At 35.7% G+C, this 25,143-nt stretch overlaps 1 protein-coding gene across 3 annotated transcripts in view; it reads left to right on the top strand.

Moving 5' to 3' along the window:
• Positions 1-24,706, top strand: part of LOC138707772 (beta-1,3-galactosyltransferase 5-like) — a 244,115-nt gene extending 219,409 nt beyond the window's left edge. For all 3 annotated transcript variants that reach the window (XM_069837652.1, XM_069837653.1, XM_069837654.1), the window contains exon 4: positions 22,097-24,706. In XM_069837652.1, coding sequence (XP_069693753.1) covers positions 22,097-23,208 — 1,112 coding nt within the window. In that variant the 3' untranslated portion in view covers positions 23,209-24,706. The remainder of the gene's footprint in view (positions 1-22,096) is intronic.
• Positions 24,707-25,143: the final 437 nt, after the last annotated feature.

Here is a 25,143-nt window from a genome sequence, read left to right as displayed (position 1 = left end):
TTCATCCATTTTTCCCGGTCTCTACACATTCTCTTCATCTCTACCATTGTTTTCCTTTCTGTTGGCCTATTCTTTCTATTGTATCCTCCCATTTAATCCTTGCTCTTTCTCTTCTCTTTATTTCTTCCACTCTAATTTCCAACACTATTTAACCTTCCTTTCCCCTCCTATACGATATACATGCCCACACCATTTCAACCGCCTTTTATTCATCACCTCTATTAATGCTTTTCTCATTTTAACTTCTTCTCTTATCCTCTCATTCCTTATCCTATCTCTCCTAAGATATTTCGTTTCCACTGCTGTTAATTTACTTCGCTGTTTATCTAAGAGTGGTAAGCTTTGGGTACTATATTGTATTATAGGTTTAATTATTGAAATATATATGTATATTTTAGTCTTAGTGGTTATTTATTTTTTCCCCAACTATTGTATTACTTATTTGATAGTATGCTGGTGTTGCTTCCTTTACCCTGTTCATTACTTCCTGATCTGTACTTCCATCACTAATTTTTGTTGTTCCCAAATATTTAAAACTTTCCACTCTCACCAGGTTTTGTCCTTCACATTCAATGTTAAATTCTGTTCCCTGTCTATCTTCCTTAGAGATCCACATTACTTTACTCTTGTTGACATTAATCCGCATCCCTTTTCTCAGTAACTCTTCGTTTAAATTATATTTTACCCCCAAAATATCACTGATGACAGCAGCTAAAGTAAGCATGAAAATACATGAATTTTTATAAGTCCGTCGAGTTAGCTCTGTGGTAGCGCGTCTGCCTTCAGATTAGTCTGCCTGGATTAGATTCCCTGCAAGGTTAGAGATTTTTACATAAAACTTCTAACTCGGGACTAGGAGAGTTGGCGGTGCACAATTTCTGATCACCAGTAAATTCCGAATCTCTCCGCAGTGCATATGAAGAGAAGACATGTTACTGCTGATAATGATTTATCCGTCGGACAGGGACGTTAAGCTTGGCGGCCCCCTTGATGTTATTCGACAGGAGTACTGTTATTGCAAGTTATCTTGAACCTTCTGAGCGGTGACAGAGGGGCAGAGGGAAGGAAGCGCGTAACGCGGGTGAAGCCAACTGAGTTGTTTGCGCATGCTCCGCAGCATAATCTCTTGTAAAGAAACATACTACTATTTCCTTCACTGCGTATCAGTAGTGTTACCATGGAGCAGCAACCACAGGGTAGTAATTATGGTGAAATCACACCACCGCGGAGAAAAAGTAACGCTGTTATCCATAGCCGAGAAAGAGAAATTATCGCAAATATAATAAAATGAAGCGTTGCAAGGAGGAAAAATTAAACAAATATTTGCTGGAACCTCTTGCTAAGGAATATGAGAGAGCGGCTAAATACTCTGGCAAAAGTATTAGTTCCGTGAAGAGAATTAAAAATGATATTGATTAGAACCGAATGAACCTCACGCTACTCCGAGAAAGAATAGGTCTGTAATGTTTAGAAATTATTGCTATAATAGTTATGTACAATAGTGTGTGTATTGAGAGCGACATAATGAATTACTGTTGCAAGTTATTATTTTCTTATAGTTCTACTAAACATATTATTTCATCCCAGAATTAGACTTGTGTAAAGTTGAAGTGGACGACTTCGATCAATATATTATTCGGAATATAATCGAAGAATTCTATCGTCTTCAGAAAGTAGTACCTACGATTAAGAAGATAATTCCGAATGGATGATGCCATCGACGAAATAATTAATTTTGGACCAAGCGATGATGGCAGCAATGATAGGGATATGGATTCTGTATAATTGTAAATTAATGTAAATTCAAATAATAAGCCTGTAAAATATTGTTATAAGAATATGTACATATTAGCTGAAGGTGTAAGTCATGCAGGCCTATATAATGTATAGAAGTAGCTGTAGTAACTCCTCCATTGCCGGTCCCCAGCCAGGATGAGAGAGGAGTGTACACACGATTATATTTAAATACTTACTCATTACAGGGTAATTAAAGCTTGCTACAAAACTATGTTCTCCTCTCAAAACCGGAGTATCGAGAGAAGATGATGTCTGTATTGAATTAAGTTCTTTTACAGTAGAGAGCCGTAAGGTAAAAGAACCAACGTTTTTTGAAAAGAGTCACGTTACCCGAGGGAGAGGCATCCTTGCCGTGTCGTTACGTTGATGAGTACACGCCGTACCGAGCAGTTCCAAAGACAGACTTAGGGGATGTAAGGTTCAAGATAACTTGCAATGACAGTACTGTCTGAACGCCAGCTCTGAAACCGCGGCAGGAATGCGGCGTGTAACCCGACAGGCTGTACTATACTTGATCAGGCACGTATCCCCGCTCCCCACTTCCTCATACGGCGCGGTTTCAGAGCTGGCGCTCAAACAGTAGGCTACTCGCCGGCATACTTACACGAACACCCACACATGCACTCACCCTAGTAACACGACATAGATACACATCATGCACAGCGTGGCCCACTAAAGTGGTGTTCAACTTGAAAATGAGTCACAGTCCTGCCATCTGTCTGCAATACGCGGAACCCGAATCACGTAAGTGAAGTGGATAAGCATTGGATAAATATGAATCGTTATATTCGGAAAAATGTGGTTTTGTGAATGAAATGTTAATGGAATATTCACTGTTCATGAAGTACTTTATAGAACTTCCTTAATTTGTGTGTATCAAACTAGGGGAACATTCCCACTGATAGAAATTATAATTCAATATGAATATGAGACGGTGTCGGATGGAGTTCCTGGGTAGCTCAGTCTGTAGAGCGCTGGTGCGTTCGATACCCGGCCCCGGAACAATTTTTCCCTTGAAATTAATCAAGTCTGCTTCACAGGGAGCTTTACCTGAAAGCTAGATTTGCATATAATTCAATGTGTTAGAATTCGTGTACAGAGAATTTAGTTTTATGAATATGATCAAAACGGAATTAAATTAGAAATCGTTTTACAATTAACAATATTAATATTTTATTAACTTAGGCGGTATAACTTTGTGACTAGTTTCGGCATGATTTCCGCTGTTATCAAACATTCTAATGAAATTTCGTGCGTTCTTCTGGCTTCCTCTTGCTGGGCGTCACATGCACACCCCACTACTACCTAAACAGCATCTCCCAAAGTAACATCCAGCAATATTAATATTTTATTAATGATTAATATTGAAGGCCCAGAACGTTAATATTGAAGGCCCAGAACGTAAAGACTCATTTTGAAGGTGCATACCAGACATTGTGTGTTAAAGAAACAGACGAACTCTCATGCAGTCCTAGCAGTCATTGTGTTTTTGTGCAAGACATTGCATTTAATACATATGAATGATATGTTTCACTGAAGAGTCTATAATATTACCCAGTGTAATATATTTTGCACCAAACCCTGAAAATTTTCATTTGTGCATATTTGCTAGATTTTTTTTTAAATTTTCCAGTTGAAACTGAACTTCAAACATGAAACGATGAATTCTTAAGATCATAAAACTCTTCGCATAGTTTCCTTCAGAAACGCAGTAAAGATGGATGGCCAGTGTGATAAATCCACTGCCCGTGAAGGAAACTCACACCTGAATCAAACATTCACTATTCCAGTTTTTTCGTTCACGTCAAAATTTAGAAGTAGCACAATTGACAATATAATTTACTCTTGATTGACATATTTTGAACACTTCCACATAAGTAATGCTAATACGTTGAAACTTGTTAAATTGGCAACTTTTAATAATGCACTGTGTTAAATCTGAAAATTAGGCGGTATTATAACTTTTTGACTAGTTTCGGCATGGTTTCCGTTGTTATCAAACATTCTAATGAAATTTCGTGCGTTCTTCTGGCTTCTTCTTGCAGGCAGTCACAAACACACCCTCACTACTATCTAAACATCATCTTCCAAAATGTCATCCAGCAAGAATAAGCCGGGAGAACGCACAAAACCCCACTAAAATGTTTAATAATAGCGAAAACCACTCCGAAACTAATAATAGTACATTATGCAACGAGCCTATAATGGTAGTAATTAAGACACGAGTATGTTTGTTTATGAAACGAGCGCAAGCGAGCTTCATAATTTTCATACGAGCGTCTTAATTACCATTATAGGCAAGTTTCATACGACTTTTTATTCTCGACCATATTTCTAACTTGAAATTATTCATAAGTATTCATGTTATGGTTATGTAAGCGAGGAGCGGAACTGACCTGAATTGTGAGATGTGCGCAGACGCGAAAGTATTGATGTTTTCCGAAACACGAATGTCATTGACCTTGATATAATCTAGAGAATAACATGAACATTAGGCTTGATATAACCTGGAAATTGATTTAGAATTGAAAAACGAGATGACAAAATGAATTTATTTGAATATTATTTACAATTAACGGTAATTATTATAGTAACAGAACATTCTGCGACAGTATTGGATTTCCAGCCTCCGTGACTTTTCGCTAATTGTCTTTCGATTGCATATCCGAGAATAATCTATACTTGCGGTTTTAGAATGGTACAATCAGTACAAAGGTGATTTCTCATTGGCTGAACAACTGAATTATAATGAATAGGTGTACTTTAATGAGGTGCATTAAAGGGCTACTACCAAGTGTATAGTTGCTACATTTCGGCATGGTCGAGCATAAAAACATATAAGACGTCACAAGTTCCAATCGTTAATACAGTATTAAATTTGTGTATTTAACACGTTTTAGCATATTATCATTAGTAACACATTAACAGCCAAATTGCGCATTGATATATATATACCACTCTACAACTATAATCGACACCACATCATATAATGATTGAGAATGTCTAAGTCATTCAATAATTCATTCAGACATGTCACTAGCATCAGCATTACAACCTCCATCACAGCCTGACTTTAGAAGCGGGAAGTTAGGCGCGCTCTGTTCTCACTGAAATTCTTTAGTTCCATGAGGAAGAATAGAAATATGTTTAGTCGAATACTTTTTTATATCACTTGAAACCTAGCGAATGATAGATAGCATATGAATAGAAAGAGTAATATCAACAGTCGTGGAAAGATAAAGCAAAGACATTTAACCAGAGTTTTATATACGAATCGCTTTTCACCTCTTTTGTTTAATACTTGTAAGTACGGTTGTTGAAGTATGGAAACAGAATTTAAAATTTGGAATGAATATCGATGGCACAGCTTCGACTAATATTCTTTTCGAATGCATCAAGTGGTCATTGCAGAATCAGAAAATGCTTTACAGACAGTTTTCAGTTAGATTTTGCTTCATGTGGTTACGTTCAACTGAAAGATATCTCTATTATCAACACTTCTTTCTAGTATCGATTGCAAAGTGATTCCCAGCAAGAAATTATAGGCCTACATGTGTTGCAGTTTGTTTATTTCACTGTTACAAGGAACGTACAAACAAAACTGTTTAGATAAAATATCACTATCATGAAGACGACACATTTACTGATAAGCTTTACATGTTTCGTAACAACTTTCTGTCATGTTATGATATTACCGGTTACGGTTACATTCTCTTGAACATTAATTTCCTTGATTGCTTGTGAAACACAGTTTGAAAATAAAAACACATATGTCTATTTCTACAAATTATTGTTCGCTTTACGCACATAATTTAATGTTTCACAAATTACACGACACAATTATTCGTATACTGTAATCGGTTATAATCCCCTCTGCCAATTCCGGAAATCAGTACTTACTTGACAATAACATTAAAAATATTTTAGTCGGCCATAATAAAATTAAAGTTCTAAATATATTGCTTATTTGTAGAGAAACTAGAGCAACCAATAGCAATATAAAGGCAAAAATTTGAAGGGAAAACTGTGGAGGCTATTCTATAGCGAGCCATGGTGTACTGCAAATCGGTAAATTAACGACGAGTAACGACGAGTATATTCCCTGGACCAAAAATATAATACAGATGGAGTAAAATGAACTAGTATTTTACCGTGGACCAAACTTGTGGTAAAACTGTTTAAGTACACATTACTGTTACTCGCTATAGCTGTTCCAATATGGACAATACCCCGCTGTTATGAAAAAAAAATGTATTTAATTTGGATCCTGCGTGATTTTCGAATTGTTTGTGGCGAGAAAGGAATTCAGACAAACATTTGCGAATTACACAAATGTTTTTCTTCCTTTCTTTGGTTTTTTTTTTTTTCGTAACGGCTAAGTTCACATTAATTTTTAGAGGACTGTTTAAATGTTTTCTGAAATTTTCAATCGCAGACATTATTCTGCTATTTTAGAAAAAATGCTTGCTGTCTCGATAACGGGTAGATTTGTTGTACTTAATTTTGCAAAGCAATTTCTATACAAATTTTAAAACCAAACATCTTTGAATAGGTTCTCGATTGGAGCTATAAAGTAAATAAAAATTCCGTAAAAAAAAGTCGAAAGGGGATACTTCCTATACAATTTTACTCCTTCCAACGAAATCTTGAGAACTCTCCAAAACCTAAGAAAATAGTTTGGATGAAATGCGAAACTTAAAGAGCTGTTATAAATTGATCCTTTCTGTTTATAAAAAAAAATGGCCCATGTCACGCCTATTTAAAAAAGTCAGTTCTTGGACATTTATGTTTCCGATTATTAAATTTGTATGTAAGAAACATGGGGTTATATTACCAATTTTTTTTATATTTAGTAATCTCAATTAACGAAACTGGGCACCCGCGACCTGTTTTGGATAATATTGTGATTTTTTAGACAAATTATTTAAAACATATTTTAATTCTTAGGCCCAATTGTATAAAACTCCCTGACTAAAGATCAACTTTGATCGAAGATCGAAAAGTAACCCGAGTTCAGACACTTCTTCTATTGTATAAAACTTTTCTGCGATCAAATTACCTTGGTTCAAATGCAATCTAAGTTCACGTGAAAAGGATTTGGCAACATCGCATAAACAGGTGAAATACGTGATGCGCGGACCATGTTATACAGGTTTGTTCAGTGTTGCCAATCTAGCGATTTTAACTCTTTTTCAACAACAATTTCTTTTAACTTTTAGATTGCTTAAATAGGGATTTAGTGATCTTTTTAGCACCCCATAGTGACAAAATTTAATCTTTCTTTGTTGATAATGAGAAATCTAGCGACTTTACAACTACTTTTTCACGACTTTCCGTATTACACTCTGTTGGAGACACTGTTTTTTTTTTTGCAACATAAATAATGGCGGACAATAAGAAGAAGTTTGACTGTTCTCCAAGTTGTTATCATGTTATGGTGCTTGATACTGCTAAACATAATAAAGCTTTATAAAACGACAATTTTCGTTTAGTAATACAGTTAATTGAACATTTATGAATGTACCTGTCATATCCATTAATAATTAATGGTTGTTATAAACATAATATAATTATAGGTTATGTTATTTGATATTGCTGAACACGATAGAGCCTTATAAAATATAAGAATGTTTGTGTATTAAGGCAAGAAATTGAAAGAAATGTATATATAAATGTATCTAACATATCTATTAATATTAATAATAATGGATATTTTATTTGCACAATCTGTCACTCGTATATTTCAACCAGAAAAGAAATAACTGAACTTGGATCATCTAACTTAATCGGAGAAATTTCTTCAGTCAAAGTTGACTTCAGTTTGAGACAAATTAATCTCAGATTAGACTTTATACAACACAAAATTCCAAGTTCAGCTGAAACAAGGATCAATTTAACCTCTGATCTAAGATTAAATGGTTTATACAATCGGGCCTTAAAGTTTCATTACTTTGTTGAAAAATTATGTTTACCTTTTAGAAGTGATCTGCACAACAAAGAAAATTTTGTAAGCTTATTAAAATCCAATTTATACTCATTGTGGAGAAAAGAAAATAGGAGTCTATTACGAATAAATCGCAACTAAGCCTACAGGTATGCCTATATGTTATTTTATCAGATAGAGAGCTTTCATTTTTTTAAAGTAAAAGTGACTATATTTCAAGTAGATCTTACAAAACTGCTTCAATTTACGTAGTCCTACTCATCAGTATGAACGGCTCAGTTGTTAGAGCAACTGACTACGAACTGGGAGGTCCTGGGTTCGAAATGGGTGACAACAGGACTTTTCGTTGTCAAAACTTCCAGAACTGCACCAAAGTTCACTCAGCCTCCTAACAAACTGAATAACGGGTATTTTCCGAAGGTAAAAAGACGGTCGGAGCGTGGTGCTGACCACACCATCTCATTCAAATGTAGAGTTCAAGAAAGTATGGTGCTCTACCTCCATGTCCTCCAAGCGTCTTCTTGGCGTATAAAAGAAATACCCTTCTCTGATTATTAATAAAATCCGCGTTGCTGCTGTAGACATTTTTCAGCAGGACGGCAAAATGTGCATGACGAGGAGCGCAGTGGGGGACCAACCATCATCACAGACGACCTTGTGGAGCAACGCACCATCTACTTACTCATGACGTTAGGTCCATAGACCTGGCACAGCTGACGATAAATTTCAATCGGCGCTATGTCCTGTGCATTCAAAACCTTTATCACTGATCGTACTTCACACGCGGCGGGAGCTGGAATAGGAGCGTCCATCTTCAACCAATGCAACGAAGCTACTGAGAGCACTGGGGAAGTTCCGCTAGCGCATGCGCCAAGCCAGGACATAACTCTATCACTTGCACGCAGTCGCTTCGCGCAACATATGCTAACTGTGGGACGAGTGGGAAAGTTACTTTATGGACGCGCCTCATACATTAATTTCACTGTATCATTACTCCACATTCCATCTTCACCTCATTCCATCTATCATCAGCAATAATTAAACATAGATAGGTTGAGGTGAATTCTTGAGGGTAGTACGTTTTTCAGATGTGGTAGACTATAGGAAGGACTTAAGGATCGGTGCACTGGTGTTAATCAGGCTACTCGTGCGAGCATGGGACTTAGCTCTGTCATGGCTGAGGCATCGGACTCACGAACGCCATCCAGCCCACCTGTCGGACTTGGACCAATCATCGCATATATAGTGCGCACAATGGGTCATTGAAAAGCCCTAAATATTTGTCCATGCATTCTTCACGTTGTAAGTAACGTTGGCGGACCAAATACGCGCTAGGAAAGTATCGACCCACGAAAGAAAACAAGTTAACGAGACCTAAGAACATTGACCGGGGGGAAGAAGTATTTTTTTACTTGGTTATTTAACGACGCTGTATCACCTACGAGGTTATTTAGCGTCGATGAATTTGGTGATAGCGAGATGGTATTTGGCGAGATGAGGTCGAAGATTAGCTATAGATTACCTGACATTTGCCTTACGGTTGGGGAAAACGTCGGAAAAACTCAACCAGGTAGTCAGCCCAAGCGGGAATCTAACCCGCGCCAGAGCGCAACTCTGGATCGGCAGGCACTCACCTTAGCCGACTGAGCTACACCGGTGGCCAAGAAGTATTCCAAAACTTTAAACTCTAGCATATGAAACTTCTTCCTTTTATGTTGAGAATTTGTTAACGTGTTAATATCCAATTTTCATTGCAGCGATGTTTCCAGTATTGTCAATTAATTGTTCAATTTATACATTATGTTTGTTGACCAAACTTGCCAGTCGCGGAGCGATGATGAAAAGAAAAAAAATGGTGTCATCGAACAGAAAATGAGTATATCCACAGAAAATACATACATATAATGCCTTCTGATAGCTGTGGAGTTGCGAAATTAGAAATCTTTTACGGTAGTTGGATTGTTGTGTAGATAATTGGAGTTTAAGCATTATGTTTAAGTAGAAAGTGTCCGAAGTTGTTAAAATATTACTGGTTCCATCTTGCTGGACATAACACATATGACCTTGGAAGTTTTGCCTGCTTCCGTTAAGTTCGTAATGCCCGGAACCTTTAAAAGTCACGAAGGATATCCCTGAAGATATAATCAGTAACTCGAAAACATAGGATACATTCTATAGTCCGAGTTAGCTTACTTCATACCCTAAGGGTCAAACCTAACCATTCCCCCCCCCCCCATCACTACTTATGCTAGTGGATTATGGTGATTTTCTGGTTTGCAGATTGAATTTTCTTTTGCCAACTTCGTTTCGAATTTCGATACTGACAAATACTACAAATGGTAGTGATTTTCTAACTTATGTTGGCAGCTGAGACAGATGTTGTCGGTACTGGAGTTCCATGGAATTAAAATTGTACTAGTTTTTTGAGCCCATTACTGGAAGCTAGTGAAATTTGAACATACTAATAATTAATTAATATCAGTATTCATATTAATACATAATAGTTATTTCATGTGTTGCGTTGCATTGTGGTTACAATTCAAGACAATAGTGAGATAAGTGTAAATAAATATAACATGCTTGGTTGTGATAATGCAGGTGGGTAATCGATAGAAATAGACCTACCATTTCACATTTTAGTGAATTTATTTCGTGTTTAGATATTTATTACAAGAATGTCAAAGAGAGGAAAAAAGCATGGCAGCGGCTCCACCAAGAAATCTTAAAGCGTGCTGCGAGAGTGGGATAACTTCCCCTGCTTGGGTTCTGTTCTTTGAGATTTAACAGAAAGAAAATAATGAGGAAGGAATTATGCTCACGGAGACAGCAATAACTGGAATAGCAAAATTATTAGGAGTAAGTGTTCTTAAGCATACATTTCATGGTGGTATTCAGTTTTCGGAGTTAGTACTAATAATTTCACGTGTTCAAACAAAATAAATTTTTAGGTTAGGTCTCGCGAATCAATTGTTTAGTCAAACAAATGAATTTCATACTGCCAGACAAAATACCTAACATGCTGATCTTTTCTTGTATTAGTTTACCTACGAAAATATGTTACAAATTATTGATCTATTTAGAAAAACCCTCCAACATAAAGGTAAAGTACGTAAGTAAGTCATTCAGTACGTAGGATAGTGATTTTACTTCATATGGCGATATCTGGTAACAGTTGGCAACACTGACAAGACTGAAATATTTACTGTTTAGGAACTGTTCTTACGTGATCCTCACTGTACTTTAATACAAGACTAAAAAGCCCTCAATCTACAAAACTAAATAGAATGAATTGCCTTGGCGCCTCAGAAACTGAACTAGTATTTCAATCAAATTTGGAAACAAAAATGAACATGATTTCAAATTTCTTTGATTGTGCATTCACAGTTGTAGCAGTTATTAATAAATTACACTGGTCAACAAAATTAAACTTTTTTTTTTGTTAAAAGATAAAGAATGGGTGATTCTTATAGCATGTTTCGCGTTGATTTCAAATCTGTTTTCAAAACATTTCTATCACCCAGGATTTTTGAGTAATTATATGAAATGTAATTCAAACTTTTCTAGTATTGATACCTTGTAACATTTTATCTAAAATCATATTTACTTACTTAAAATGTGTGTAAAACACATTTTAGGCTATACTTCGCTTGAGAAGCAACTCTTTTGAGTGTCCAACAATAGTGTGCCAGAATATTTGGGTTCCATTTTTCCTGATAGTGCCTTTCCAGTTCAGAAAAATCCTAAAGAAAACGCTCCCCATGTTCGTTTGCTCACTATTCGAAGGTTTTGAGGAAAGATAAAATAGATGAGAATCCAAGAAGTTATTTTGAGAGCTACATAACACCCCATATAGTTCTGAATCAACTCGCTGACTAGTTCTCTGTAATCTTCTGATCTGTGGTTCCTACAAAGTAACAGTCTGTTGAATGATTCTTAGGTTCCCGGCATATCATTGGAACTGGAAAAGGCATATGACGGGATCCTTTTAACCAACCAGTTAATATAATTACATTGAGCAAAACAGATTTCAGGGGTCCAGTTTCTACCCTCATCTATTTTAAAATCAAAATAACACTCGTAAGCTCTTTTAACTAGTGCAGTAAAAATTCACCTGTGTGCTTTTGAAAGTTAACCAACTACGAACTTAACAAAAATTGTTTATTTGATTTACACAATATTTCGAGGTATGTTTAACTTCATAAGATACTCTTACCACACTTAAAATTAGGACAAAGAAAACATAGGTTATGAAACTTGTTTCTTGAATGTAAGTCCCAACTCAACTGAGAATTAATACTGACTCTCACAGTCTTATGAGGAATAAAATTTATTTTTATGAATTCTGAATTCACAGGCAACAATTATTTAAAGTTATACGTCAATTGTTAAAGCAATAAAATGAAATATTTCAAATATTTTCTTTCCATTAGCATGTGAAGAATTTAAACAGCAATAAAAATAAATCAATTGTTACAAAATAAAATATTCTGACTTCATTTTTGGAATCAGCAGACAAAATTACGTAAGAAACAGTAGATAGTTTATATTTAACAAAATCACTGTTGGCCAGTGGACAATACCAACATGATCATCTTCTCACTAAAGCAGCGGAACTGCAGCTTCTGTAGTTCTCCTAAGTAGCAGACAGTGTGAAGCTTATTGTATCTCTGAAGCTCGTTTAAATGTCACACGCGTGCCATGCGCCTCTAAAATCGTTTGATTAGTATGTTCGCTTGTCCGTCCTCCTAGTCGTCGCAGACGAGAAGAAATTTAATTGTTATATTATCCACCAATTAAAATTCACTCGAAGTCCAAGGCTTTGGGCTAGCTGACGGTTTCTCACTAATGGGACCAGGGTTTGTGCTGCGAACATTTAGGGTGCTATTCATAGACATTTCGCTAGCCCCCTCTACGAGCGTGCTAAACTAGCCCCGGCTATCGACTGGTTACTTGTACAGGATTCGATTCATATCATATATATCATATCATATATCATATCACATATTATATCATATCATATATTATATCATATCATATCATATCATATCATATCATATCATATATCATATCATATCATATCATATCATATCATATCATATCATATATCATATATCATATCACATCATATCATATCGTCGCCTGAATGCAAGAACTAGGTAACTTGATTTTCCATATTTTGTGACATTGCCTATTTACTTATTTATTGCACTAAGGAAAATGTCTCGTTTTCTTGTACCTATTTGTTATATTGAAAAATGGATGTTGCTGGTATCGTTCGATCAGTTACCTAGTTCTTGCATTACATTTTGTGCGATTTTTGCTATGCTATAAAAGAGGTAACTAAAAAACGCAAATTTCGAGTTACCTAGTTCTTGCATTCACGTGACGATATCATATCATATCATGTCATATGTCATATATCATATGTCATATCATATCTCATATCATACCATACCATATCATATCATATCATATATCATCATATCATATCATATATCATATCGCTAACACTGGTTTATGAATACGAAAATGTTAGTTCACTGATCATCCACCGGAAGCCCGCGCTAAGAGTGTCTATGAATATGATTATTTTGTGCAAGGGCGGCTGAGACATTTATCTCAGAATACTGCTGTTTCCACTACCGTCCCATTATTATTCCTTTAGTGTCATAGCATCCTTTGAGATTTAAAATTTATCTGCTTAAAATTAAAGTTTTGAAAGTATAAAATAAAGCAACAATATCAAGAATCCCAGTGTTCAAAGCAGGGTCATTCCATGCAAAAAAGTATGCTTTTGAACCATGATGTCTCAAAAATTAAAAATATTGCAGTAGGTTATTTTGTATGTTCTAAATATGAATTTCAAGCAATACTATATTTATATCTGTCATAGTTTGGCAGCAATCAGAATTTAAAATAATGGTTTAACAAAGAACACAGTTTCATTCATTGAAGTTTTCTTACTATGTAAAGGAAGATGGAAAAATGATTTCATTGCAGTTCGAAAAGGAGAGCCTTGTTTATAAATGCCCTTAAAATGAATATATATATATATATATATATATATATATATATATATATATATAATTTGTTAATAGTTACCCACCGTAAAGTACAGTAATTAAAAAAAATATAGAACACACAGTGCAATTCATTTTTACAGATGAAAAAACATGTGTTTAATTCTTTAGGGTATGTTGATTCCACTGTGAAAATTTCAGAATTTTGACTTAAATATCCTGTCAGTTTTTAATAAAAATAACTCACCGGAACAAAGGAGCTCAGCAGGTATAAGCTCTCCCATCGTACAGAATGTTGCGCGATCAAGGTCAGGGAGACGGACGTTTGAGATTACTCATCCTTATGCAGTATCGTGAACGCTGCGACAGCCATACATAGCAAGCGATTTTCAACCGTCCGAACAAAAATTAATAATTTTATTAATTTAATTATTCACAGTTTTTTTAGATAAAGTCATAAAACTTGGGAGATGGTTTAGGAATAAAATTGTCTTTAATATGAATGAAATTCGCATTAATTTAATTTGTGCATTCGAATATAAAACTATTTCTTTTCTCCAATGAGGTGTTTTTATGAGCATGCCTTAATATTATTCGGATTAGTCTTTAAGGGCCATATTCATAGACATTCTTAGCGCGGGCTTCCGGTGGATGATCAGCGAACTAACGTTTTTCGTATTCAGAAACCAGTGTTAGCAATATGATGTGATATGAATCCTTACAAGTAACCAGTCGATAGCCGGGGCTAGTTTAGCACGCTCGTAGCGCGGGCTAGCGAATGTCCATGTATAGCACCCTAAGGTATTAAAATGTGGTTATTGAGGTTTTTATAATGGCGTCTGTTTAGTTTCGATGACACTTCATATAGGGTGTCTAGAATATTTTAAATGATGGATAACATGTAATTGCCACCCATTTTTCAGTCATCCGTATGACTAAAATATTAACGATATGGCGGTCATAGTTGGCATTTCAATTTATTTTCATAACATTATTATATTAAAAGCCAAAAAAAAAAAAAAAAAAAAAATCATGGCATCGATGGCATATTCTTAAAATTTTGTATGGAATGACCCAGCATTATATGCCTACTATTTTTGCGGCGGTACGATTTTAATATTATTGCTACTAGAAAAAAAATTCAGGGCACTGAAAATTCGTTTATTAACATATCATTCAATAATACGATCGGTCATTGAAATCGGCCAAGAGAATTCTATGAGGAGAATGAGTTTCTTCTTATCTGTATTGTTGGAACATTTATTTTATCGTAAAAAAATTAACAGTTGTTTATTTAATCAGAATGTCTGCAAAACCGATGGTGTATCCAGTTCAATTTGGGCGGCGACTTCATAAACCCGTGCATCGCGGCAATCCTGTTGCGGAACACTGACCTAGGGGACGGTATTGGGGACAATTACCTTCACAATTAAGCGGCAGATATGTATGCACTTATGTAATGAAGCCATGCGTGAGAGTACAGTCAAATCAGATATACTATATATAGCGTGTTTCCGTAATGTGAACAACTGTATCTAACCAGGAATGCTTGTGAATTTCACGTCGTAGAAAAAGAAAACAAGACTTTTTTTTGTCAATTTTCGCGTGACCTATTTGCAATTCATATCGTCTCTGTCCCCTACGCTAAACAATTTGTTCCCTGTTAAGGCTGGTTCACAATAAACCGGGAACTGAATCGACAAAGAGAACGAGAACGGAAATAATGTTAAAACAAATGTATTTAATAATATTTCCGTTCTCGTTGCCGTTCCCGTTCCCGTTCCCGGTTTATTGCGAATCAGCCTTTATCTTCTGTAGCCGAATGATTACCATACGTCTTGTCATTTCATGGGACGTTCACATGTTCAAACCCGGTCGAAGGCGACGAGATTTCAATTAAAATAATACTTAGTCTTCTCCAGAAAAGATCTAAAACAGCCAGAAAACCTCTGATGCAAAAATATTACACTCACTACACTCAGAAAGAAACCGTGTCCTTGAATAATGAGCCACTTGACAAAATTTCCGTTCAATTTTCCCCTCGTCAAAATTCATCTCTCTTCGTTATAATGCTCATCAGTAATCGAAAAATGCATTCCGTTTTACAAGTGCCCTCAACTTAGAGGCATAATACCCCTGCGGTAACTGAATGGTCAGACCTTCGATCTGTCACGCAAACGGGCCGGGTTCGAGTCCCGGTCAGGTCCGGGATTTTTCATTCATTGAAATATCCATAGCGACCAGTGTTAACTGGACGGAAATTCCGTCAAAACTGTTTCTTCAAGTCATTATTGAGATATGGACTAGCACATATATTAAAATGAATGACAACGGGAATACTGTTAGAGCCAATTCTACATATAAAAGAAGGAAATAGTATATAGAAAAACTACTTTGTAGATATATACGCGGAAATATTACTAGAATTGGTTTCCTACAGAGACTGGCCTACTATTATCCAAGAAACTGACCTAGATACTTAACAATTCGTTACTGGCACTGGGACAAATATTTTAAACTCTGGTAAGTACCAAGTTATTGGTACGAGCATTTTTACCAGAGCAGCATTTTAACCATATCTGTCAAAGGTACAGAGAATCTTTATGTCTCTACAAAATGGGAAGGGGAAATTGAGTGGCTCGTGTTAAACTGACCGCCGCGCTCAACTGATGCATTCAGTTCAGGTAAACATTTCTCTTGCGCTCAACTGATGAACTCCCGGCTGAAAATACCTAAACATAGAGACTTCTCAACTGCTCCTACTGATGTGTGTAGCCAAAGTTCGGTAGCATTCATAGCCTATATACCATTTAGAGTCCTGTAATGGTTGAAGGTGATATCCTGCGTTAAACCGACTCGAAATCAACAGAGTTCCATCGTCTACTATTGTTTTTGTAAGGAGCTGGGAATAAACCCTAAGAAAGCTATGGAATGCCCTATATGCAGTATATTCATTACATTGCGGGTAAGAAATAAGACAACGCACGCCTCTTGGTGCTATTTTATGTTCTTGGATGTCTCGACACTAATGATATTGTACGAGTCTTATGAAACAATGCTAGAAACTTATTGAGTTGAGCATCAGAAGCCGCTTCGATCTGTAGGAGGAATTTAGCTAAGATATGGCTGCGGATAATTTTCAACCTAATGTTTTAATTGCATCTAATTCTTAATTGTTTCAAATAAATATCAATAAATAAGTTCAAACAATTTAATTTATGTAAGTTTCTTAACAAAAACCAGACATGTTTAAAAGTGTGCCTGCCATAGTTTGAACAGCTTTATTTATCGGTTGGGAATGCTCCCGTGTTACGTCTGGTGGGAAACAATTGACGATCGGCGCGAACAGTTGAACGTCAGTATTAAAAATACTTTTCGCACTGTGTTCAAAGATGTACTCTTACGAATGGCTGTCTTAAAAAAAATCAGTTTCGAGACTTCGACGGTAATACACATTTTAAGCATCACTGATACCGAAAAAACTTCTTTTGGGGGGAAGGCGTGGGGTTTTTATCTCTGTATACAGTGATTTCTCACATACTATGGACGGTTTTTCTCCATATTATTTAGTATATCGTCGTTGTTCCTGCAATAACTCCTATGTGCAAAATATGAAAATTTTCAGTAGGAAGAGAAAACACATTTATTCTTCTATGGCTGTAGTGCATAGGAGATTGTGAATTCTTCTTACATTTTCGAAAGAAAGAAAATTTCATTACATTATAGGAGATTTTATTATTTGCTGTATCACTGTTTAAGTTATTTAATGGAGCAAAAATCTGAAAATCTATGAATATGTCGCATAGGAGTCATTGCCGGAACAACGACGATATACGAGTCAATTTATTCCGGAAGGCTGGAAATAGGAAAGACTGAAAAATGCAGGGTTTACAGTGAAAGATCTGCCCCTGGACGGAACAGTATGAATAAAATTATTCTAGAATTAACATGAAATATTAATTTTATTTAAAAATATATAATAGTATGTCTTTATTTGAAATTAAACCACAAAACGGCAACGAAATTGAAAACTACACTAACCATTTCCATGAATTTCCTGAATAAGATGAAGAGAGAAATGAAATGACCTGCCAAATATGCCTCTAATTTCCTACATTTCAGAGAAATTAATATATGGATAGTATTCCTCCATTTTATTGCCGTTTATGTATGAGTCTAACGACTATTATTATTATACTTACTTACAGGCTTTTAAGGAACCCGGAGGTTCATTGCCTCCCTTACATAAGCCCGCCATTGGTCCCTGTCCTGAGCAAGATTAATCCATTATCTATCATCATATCCCACCTCCCTCAAATCCATTTTAATATTATCTTCCCATCTACGTCTCGGCCTCCCTAAAGGTCTTTTTTCCTCCGGCCTCCCAACTAACACTCTATATGCATCTCTGGATTCGCCCATACGTGCTACATGCCCTGCCCATCTCAAACGTCTGGATTTAACGTTCCTAATTATGTCAGGTGAAGAATACAATGCGTGCAGTTCTGTGTTGTGTAACTTTCTCCATTCTCATGTAACTTCATCCTTCTTAGCCCCAAATATTTTCCTAAGCACCTTACTCTCAAACACCCTTAACCTATGTTCCTCTCTCAAAGTGAGAGTCCAAGTTTCACAACCATAAAGAACAACCGGTAATATAACTGTTTTATAAATTCTAACTTTCAGATTTTTTAACAGCAGACTGGATGATAAAAGCTTCTCAAACGAATAATAACAGGCATTTCCCATATTTATTCTGTGTTTAATTTCCTCCCTAGTATCATTTATATTTGTTACTGTTGCTCCAAGATATTTGAACTTCTCCACCTCCTCAGGTTGCGGATCGAGGAGACGGCCTCCAGATATGGAGGGTAGCTGTGAATATATTGAATAAACAGTCGCGGACAGCCGATGAGGGGTGGTCCTCCAGCTTGGGGGTTGGGCGAAGGGCTAACAACCGATCACCGTAAAAAAAAAAGCTTGTTACGAATCCTTCAAATAAGCCTCGGAATGGAACTGATTATTATTATTATTATTATTATTATTATTATTATTATTATTATTAGTGATATACAGTACCAATAAATCTCTATCGAGTAGTACTGGCGTACGATCTGACGACCAATCCACGGAAGAACTAGAACAACACGATTTAATAAGCCTATATCGAGGGAACACAATAGTATGGATTATGTATATACGCAAATTTTCACATCGCGCTAATACTCCTCCGAAATAGGTTACACCATTATCAACATGCTACGAGCGTACGTATGTTGTTAATCAAGATAGAGGCGCTAGATGGGGATGCGAAAACAGGATTCCCGAATTTGGAATCGTAAGACGTGCAATGCATTACATATAGATAATCACAACTGTTGTCTCCACTAGTTTTTGGCCGAGTCCCACTGCAATGACAGTTTCTGATAATAAAATTGCAATTATCTTGTTATACATGCACATAATGACTCAAGAGATAACTTCATGCGTAACGTGGGCACAGCGGTGACCTTAATGTACGTCATAGTGTAACGGCGATGAAATCCTATCCACAGTGGGCATATCAACAATTATTTTGGAACTGAAAACCACTTATCAAGTACAATAAATATTTGCATTACCCTATATTAATGGTAACTATTAAGGCAGCAGTAATGTGTGATGTTGAACACATTGATATAACGAGGGCCCACACCTGTGGAGTAACGGTTAGCGCGTCTCTGGCCGCGAAACCAGGTGGCCCGGGTTCGATTCCCGGTCGGGACAAGTTACCTGCTTGAGGTTTTTCCGGGGTTTTCTCTCATCCAATATGAGCAAATGCTGGATAACTTTCGGTGCTGAACGCCGGACTCATTTCGCAGGCATTATCACTTTCATCTCATTCAGACACTAAATAACCTGAGATGTTGATAAAGCGTCGTAAAATAACCTATTAAAATAAAAAAAAAGGTACATCGAGTAACAAACACGTGATGAATGGTGTAAATTTAAGTATCAGAGGATTGTCGACGTTATCCGTTTGAGTGGAATGCTCTTGCGTATTATTTTCCTGTGCAAAAAAAAAAAAAAAAAAAAAAAAAACGTTTCCAAGAAACATGACAAATACGATCAGTACGTTGTCACTAGCAGTTCAATAATGAACACCAATTCACCACATAATCATTGTCGTTAACGTATGGAACGCAAGATTTGTCGGCTGTAACATCAATTTTAATTTATATTTGAATATAGCCTATAAAAGTCAACGTCCCGCGCCGTGGCGTCGTGGTCTAAGGCATCCTGCCTAAGACTCGCGTTACGGAATGAGCGCCGGTTCAGGTCCTCATGGGTGAAGAAATTTTCTCATGAAATTTCGGCCAGTGTATGGGACCGGTGTCCACCCAGCATCGTGATGCACTTGGGGAGCTACGATAGGTAGCGAAATCCGGTTGCGAAAGCCAGCTATAACGACTGGGGGGATCATCGTGCTAACCACACGATACCTTCATTCTGGTTGGATGATCGTACACCTCTGCTTCGGCATGTGGGCGTGAGGCCAGCAGCCGGCTGGTCGGTCTGGGCCCTCCATGGGCTGTAGCACCACTGATTATTATTATTATTATTATTATTATTATTATTATTATTATTATTATTATTATTATCAAATTGACTCAATTTATTTTGATTTTAGCAAAGCATTCGATGTTGTTCCTCACAAAAAAATAAATTAAGTAATTTTGGTCTCTCCACTAACTAAGTTAATTGGTTTGAAAATTATTTAACAGATAGGCAATCTTGTGTTCGACTAGGTAATTCTCTCTCCGTTCCATTTAATAGTTTATGTGGAGTTCCTCAAGGGTCTACATTGGAACCTCTTTTATTTTTATTATTTATAAATGATATAAGTGAAAGAATAAGTTCTAGCTGTCTTTTATTTGCGGATGATCTCAAAATCTTTCGTAAAATTAATAGTTTGGCTGATTGTCAAATTCTATAAAATGACATTAATTCAATTTCGCGATGGTCTGTTGAAAATGGAATGAAAATTAATCTATCCAAAACTTTTGTCATTTCCTTCTCACGGAAAACTACTTCCCTAAAATTTAATTATTCTCTTAGTAATGTCATAATTACTAAGAAAAATAGTATTAGAGATCTTGGTGTCTTCCTTGATTCAAAATTATATTTCCATGATCATGTGCAATATATTTATACCCAATCATTAAGAATGCTTGGTCTAATTAGATCTATAACTTATTCTTTTTCTACTCCGATGTGTCTATTAATTTTATACTATACATTGGTTAGATCCAAGCTTGAATATGCATGTGTTGTATGGAACTCCATTACTTCCACTGACTCGGCTAAATTGGAGAATATTCAAAGAAAATTTGTTTCCTTGTGTTCGTATAGATTTTTACCAAATTCCGATGACTATAAATATGAGATTAACTGTAAATATTTTAACTGCTGCAGTTTATTTGCCAGACGTCAAGATCTTGATTATTTATTTTTTTGTAAAGTCATTAAGGGTGATATTGATTGTGAATCATTCATAAGCAATATCAGTCTTCATATTCCTGCTAAGGGTTTAAGATTTCATAACATTTTTTATAATAGAAATTCAAAATCTTTCTCTTCGGTCTGCAGATGTATAAAATATGCTAATTTGCATGGATTAAGCTTGAATCCATTTAATGTGTAGTATACACCTTTTGAGTTTATCATGATATATCCTTACTTGTTATTATTGTCAGATATAGCTATTTATTTTGTTGCATTTGGTCAAAGATTATTGATGACTATTATATTGATTGTATTCCCTCTCACTGCCATTTCTATCATTCATTCTCATCATCATTTCTTCTGTTTCGTTTTGTATCTTGTGCTGAACTGTAATTGGCCTTGCGCTGTTGTTTTGCACATTAATATTCTAAATAAATAAATGATTATTATATCATAGACGGGGTTCGAACACGGAACATTTTGCTGGCAGGCTAACTCGCTACCAATTCAACTATAAAAGAGCTACAAAATCACAGTCTAGTATATACAGTCACGAAGCTTGACGATGATGATGATTGATGATGATGATGATGATGATGAAGAAATTAGGTTATTTACATTTTTAACTGTAACCAATGCACAATAAAATATATTTCCTATAAAGTGGTATATAAATTGTTTTCCCCATTTTGTATATCATTTCTGGTCTGTAGCGCTATCCCGCATATTACACTTGAAGTCCAGGGTCCCTTGACAAGCGCATTAACGGGGTTATACTGTATTTGAATTTAATATCGTGCTGTAGCAAGACTTGCTAGTAAGTAATGCTCATGTATTCTGTTCTTTGCAGATCGATCACGTATTTACATGATGTCACATGCTGTAACACCAGCTGAAAGTGCATCTTCTGCAGGAAATACAACGGTGTCATCTCCAGCAACCCAAGGCTCCCCAAACACAAATACAACAGTGTCTGCACCTGTGCCGCCTGTCGTCTCCGTCGTAACCGAAGCTCTCTCAAACAACGCAACCACTCAACATGTTGCTTTCCAGCAGGTGATCCAGAAGATTCCTCCCAAGCAACCAGTCGCAACTTCCAACAGCAGCAGCAACGTTACCTCTTCCGACCGCACAGAGCAAGGCATCTTGACTCGTTGTGTGTATGAGTCCGGGTTCAATATCTCCAATGTTGAACTGTGTCCAGATCTGGGTAGCAACATGCAGCTCCTAATTGCTATCACATCTGCTCCAAGTCACAAAGAGGCACGCATGGCCATCCGACAGACTTGGGGACACTTCAGACAACGTAGTGACGTTAATATAGCTTTCCTGCTCGGTTCAACGAAGGATGCTTACCTTGCACAGGAGTTGATTAATGAGAACAAGTTGTACAGTGACCTGATAAGTGCCCATTTCCTCGATTCCTACAATAACCTGACATTGAAAACAGTGTCCTTACTAGAGTGGGTTGACAATTATTGCAATCGTGTTAAGTTTATTCTTAAGACAGATGATGATATGTTCATAAATATACCGAAATTGCTAAGCTTCATAGAAAAACACTCAAAGGACAAAAGAACTATATTTGGGCGTCTTGCAAAACGGTGGAAGCCTATCCGAAATAAGAAATCCAAGTATTACGTTTCTCCAAATCAGTATCAACCTGCTATCTTTCCCGACTTCACAACAGGTCCTGCATATCTCATCACAAGTGATGTCATTCATGATTTGTATACTGCTGCTTTAGCAAAGACATACCTCAAGTTGGAAGACGTTTTCATCACTGGAATTGTGGCCCAGGATATGAAAATAAAGAGGACACATGTAAATGAGTTCCTTAATAAGCGTGTAACCTTTAATGCCTGTAATATCCAAAAAGGAATTAGCATACATATGGTAAAATATCATGAACAGTTTGATTTGTGGAAGAAATTATTAGATGGAAAATCAAAATGTAAATGAATCTGCCATTATTTTGTGGTAATGTGAACAACGATTATTTTAAAATATTTATTAATTTCAGACGTTGGCACTTGTTTTGTATTATCACCACAATGGGATTGAATCCATTCTTCATGTATGTTTTCAGTATTGATGTATTCTGAGTGGACTGTGATAAATTTCATCTCACTATACAGTTTTTTTTTTTAGGTATTAGTACAGTCACTGGCCTTCTTGGGACCCTGAAGGTCCGTCTCGTGTTTATCTATGAATTTAATTCTGGCAGCAGAATTATAAAATCCGTATTATTTACAACATTCATTATTTTTTTTATTAAATCCGATTTTAGTAAGTAGCCATTTATGTGAACATGATGCCATTTTAATATCGAGTTGTGAAGATACTGAGAAATAATGTTATTTGCAAGAGCATTATATTGCAAATTCCAATCCAAAACTAGATTTTGCATCCGAAACTATTTTGTTAAAAAATATATACAAAATTTGTTTTAGCCGTTACTGGGAGAACACTGCTGGTAATACATTTTAGGACTTTTCGACTTCAAAATGCTGGTGTAATAATTTACCTCTAGCAGTTTCTCAATACTCCAATAATTTCATACTCGGGCATTACTGTCTTATGAGTATATTCACATCAATGCACGTGCAATTATCTTGTGCTTCAGAATTTTATGTACGAAATAAAATGTAACTTTTTATACAGGTAGGCACACATGTGTTATCATAAATTGTCAATAAACCGTCAAGTGTTATATTTTTTCAAAGTGTAAGAAGCCATATTTTTTAATATGTATTTGTATAAGTGAAAATGTATACCAATTTTTAGAACACAATCTGATAATTGAATTTGCTACATAATTTATTTAATTACAATTGAATTTATAGAATATGTGGTAGAACTGAAGTTTATTGAAGCCACAGATAGACTATGAGTGCTGTGTATTTACCTCGTGGCAATTAAAGTATGGAGTACATAATTAATATTTGGCAAATACAATTAAAGTCGATAGTAGCACATACAAAATTTTATGCCCAGTAATTATATAATGGTGGTGGGTCAGTCATTGTTTCGTAACTACATTACAGCCCTGTACTTCTCTTTCTCCAATCTCATCCAAATTATAGCACAAACATCACCAAAATATCTTAAAGGCTGTAACTCTCATATTAAATTATTCATTATGAGACCACTGGACCAATAGTTTGATATCACTGTTACATTTTTAGATAATAAAATCGAATTCTACCACAGCAACAATTGTCAAAAATAATCTAAACACAAACCTTTCCTATATATTCCTCTTCAAATGTAGTTATTTTAACCTTCCATTGGTTGCTACATTATAATGATACGAATCGGTCACAATGTATCATATTGATACATTTTGCTTTGGCCTAAATTAATGGCTATAGAATTTGTGGTATATATTGACATTTATTTTTATTATACACTTTAATATGTTTATTTTCACTTGGTAATAAATATATTTATTAACTTATGTATTGTTATCATTTATTTCATATCTGAAAAGTTCATGTCAAAATACATGAACATGAGTAATATCATCGGTCGCAATGTATCAAAATGATACATGGACTCTGAGAAAGTGTGTCATATACGTACATATTTAGTGATTGCAATGTTCTTTTTATCATTGATTTATTATTTATTGTTTATTTTCAAAATATCAAGCACAACTGTAAACAGATTGCACAATAAGATATTGACCATGTAACTCTCATTACTAGTACCAGTTTTATTCTAAAATTCGAGACAAATATTCAGAAATAATAAAAAGAATACAAACTACTAAATAAAGAATAAACACAGAAGAAAAGTGTAGCCTACTCAGAGAAACATGAAATATGTCAGTTTTATGCTGTCTATTACATTATCAGTCATCACTCAAGCAATCATCTTTTTCTTGAAGTTGAG

This window comes from Periplaneta americana, chromosome 10, assembly GCF_040183065.1.
Source record: "Periplaneta americana isolate PAMFEO1 chromosome 10, P.americana_PAMFEO1_priV1, whole genome shotgun sequence".
In the NCBI taxonomy this organism is placed as follows: domain Eukaryota; kingdom Metazoa; phylum Arthropoda; class Insecta; order Blattodea; family Blattidae; genus Periplaneta; species Periplaneta americana.
Note: the sequence above shows the minus strand (reverse complement) of the source record. Positions and strands in the feature narration are given on the sequence as shown.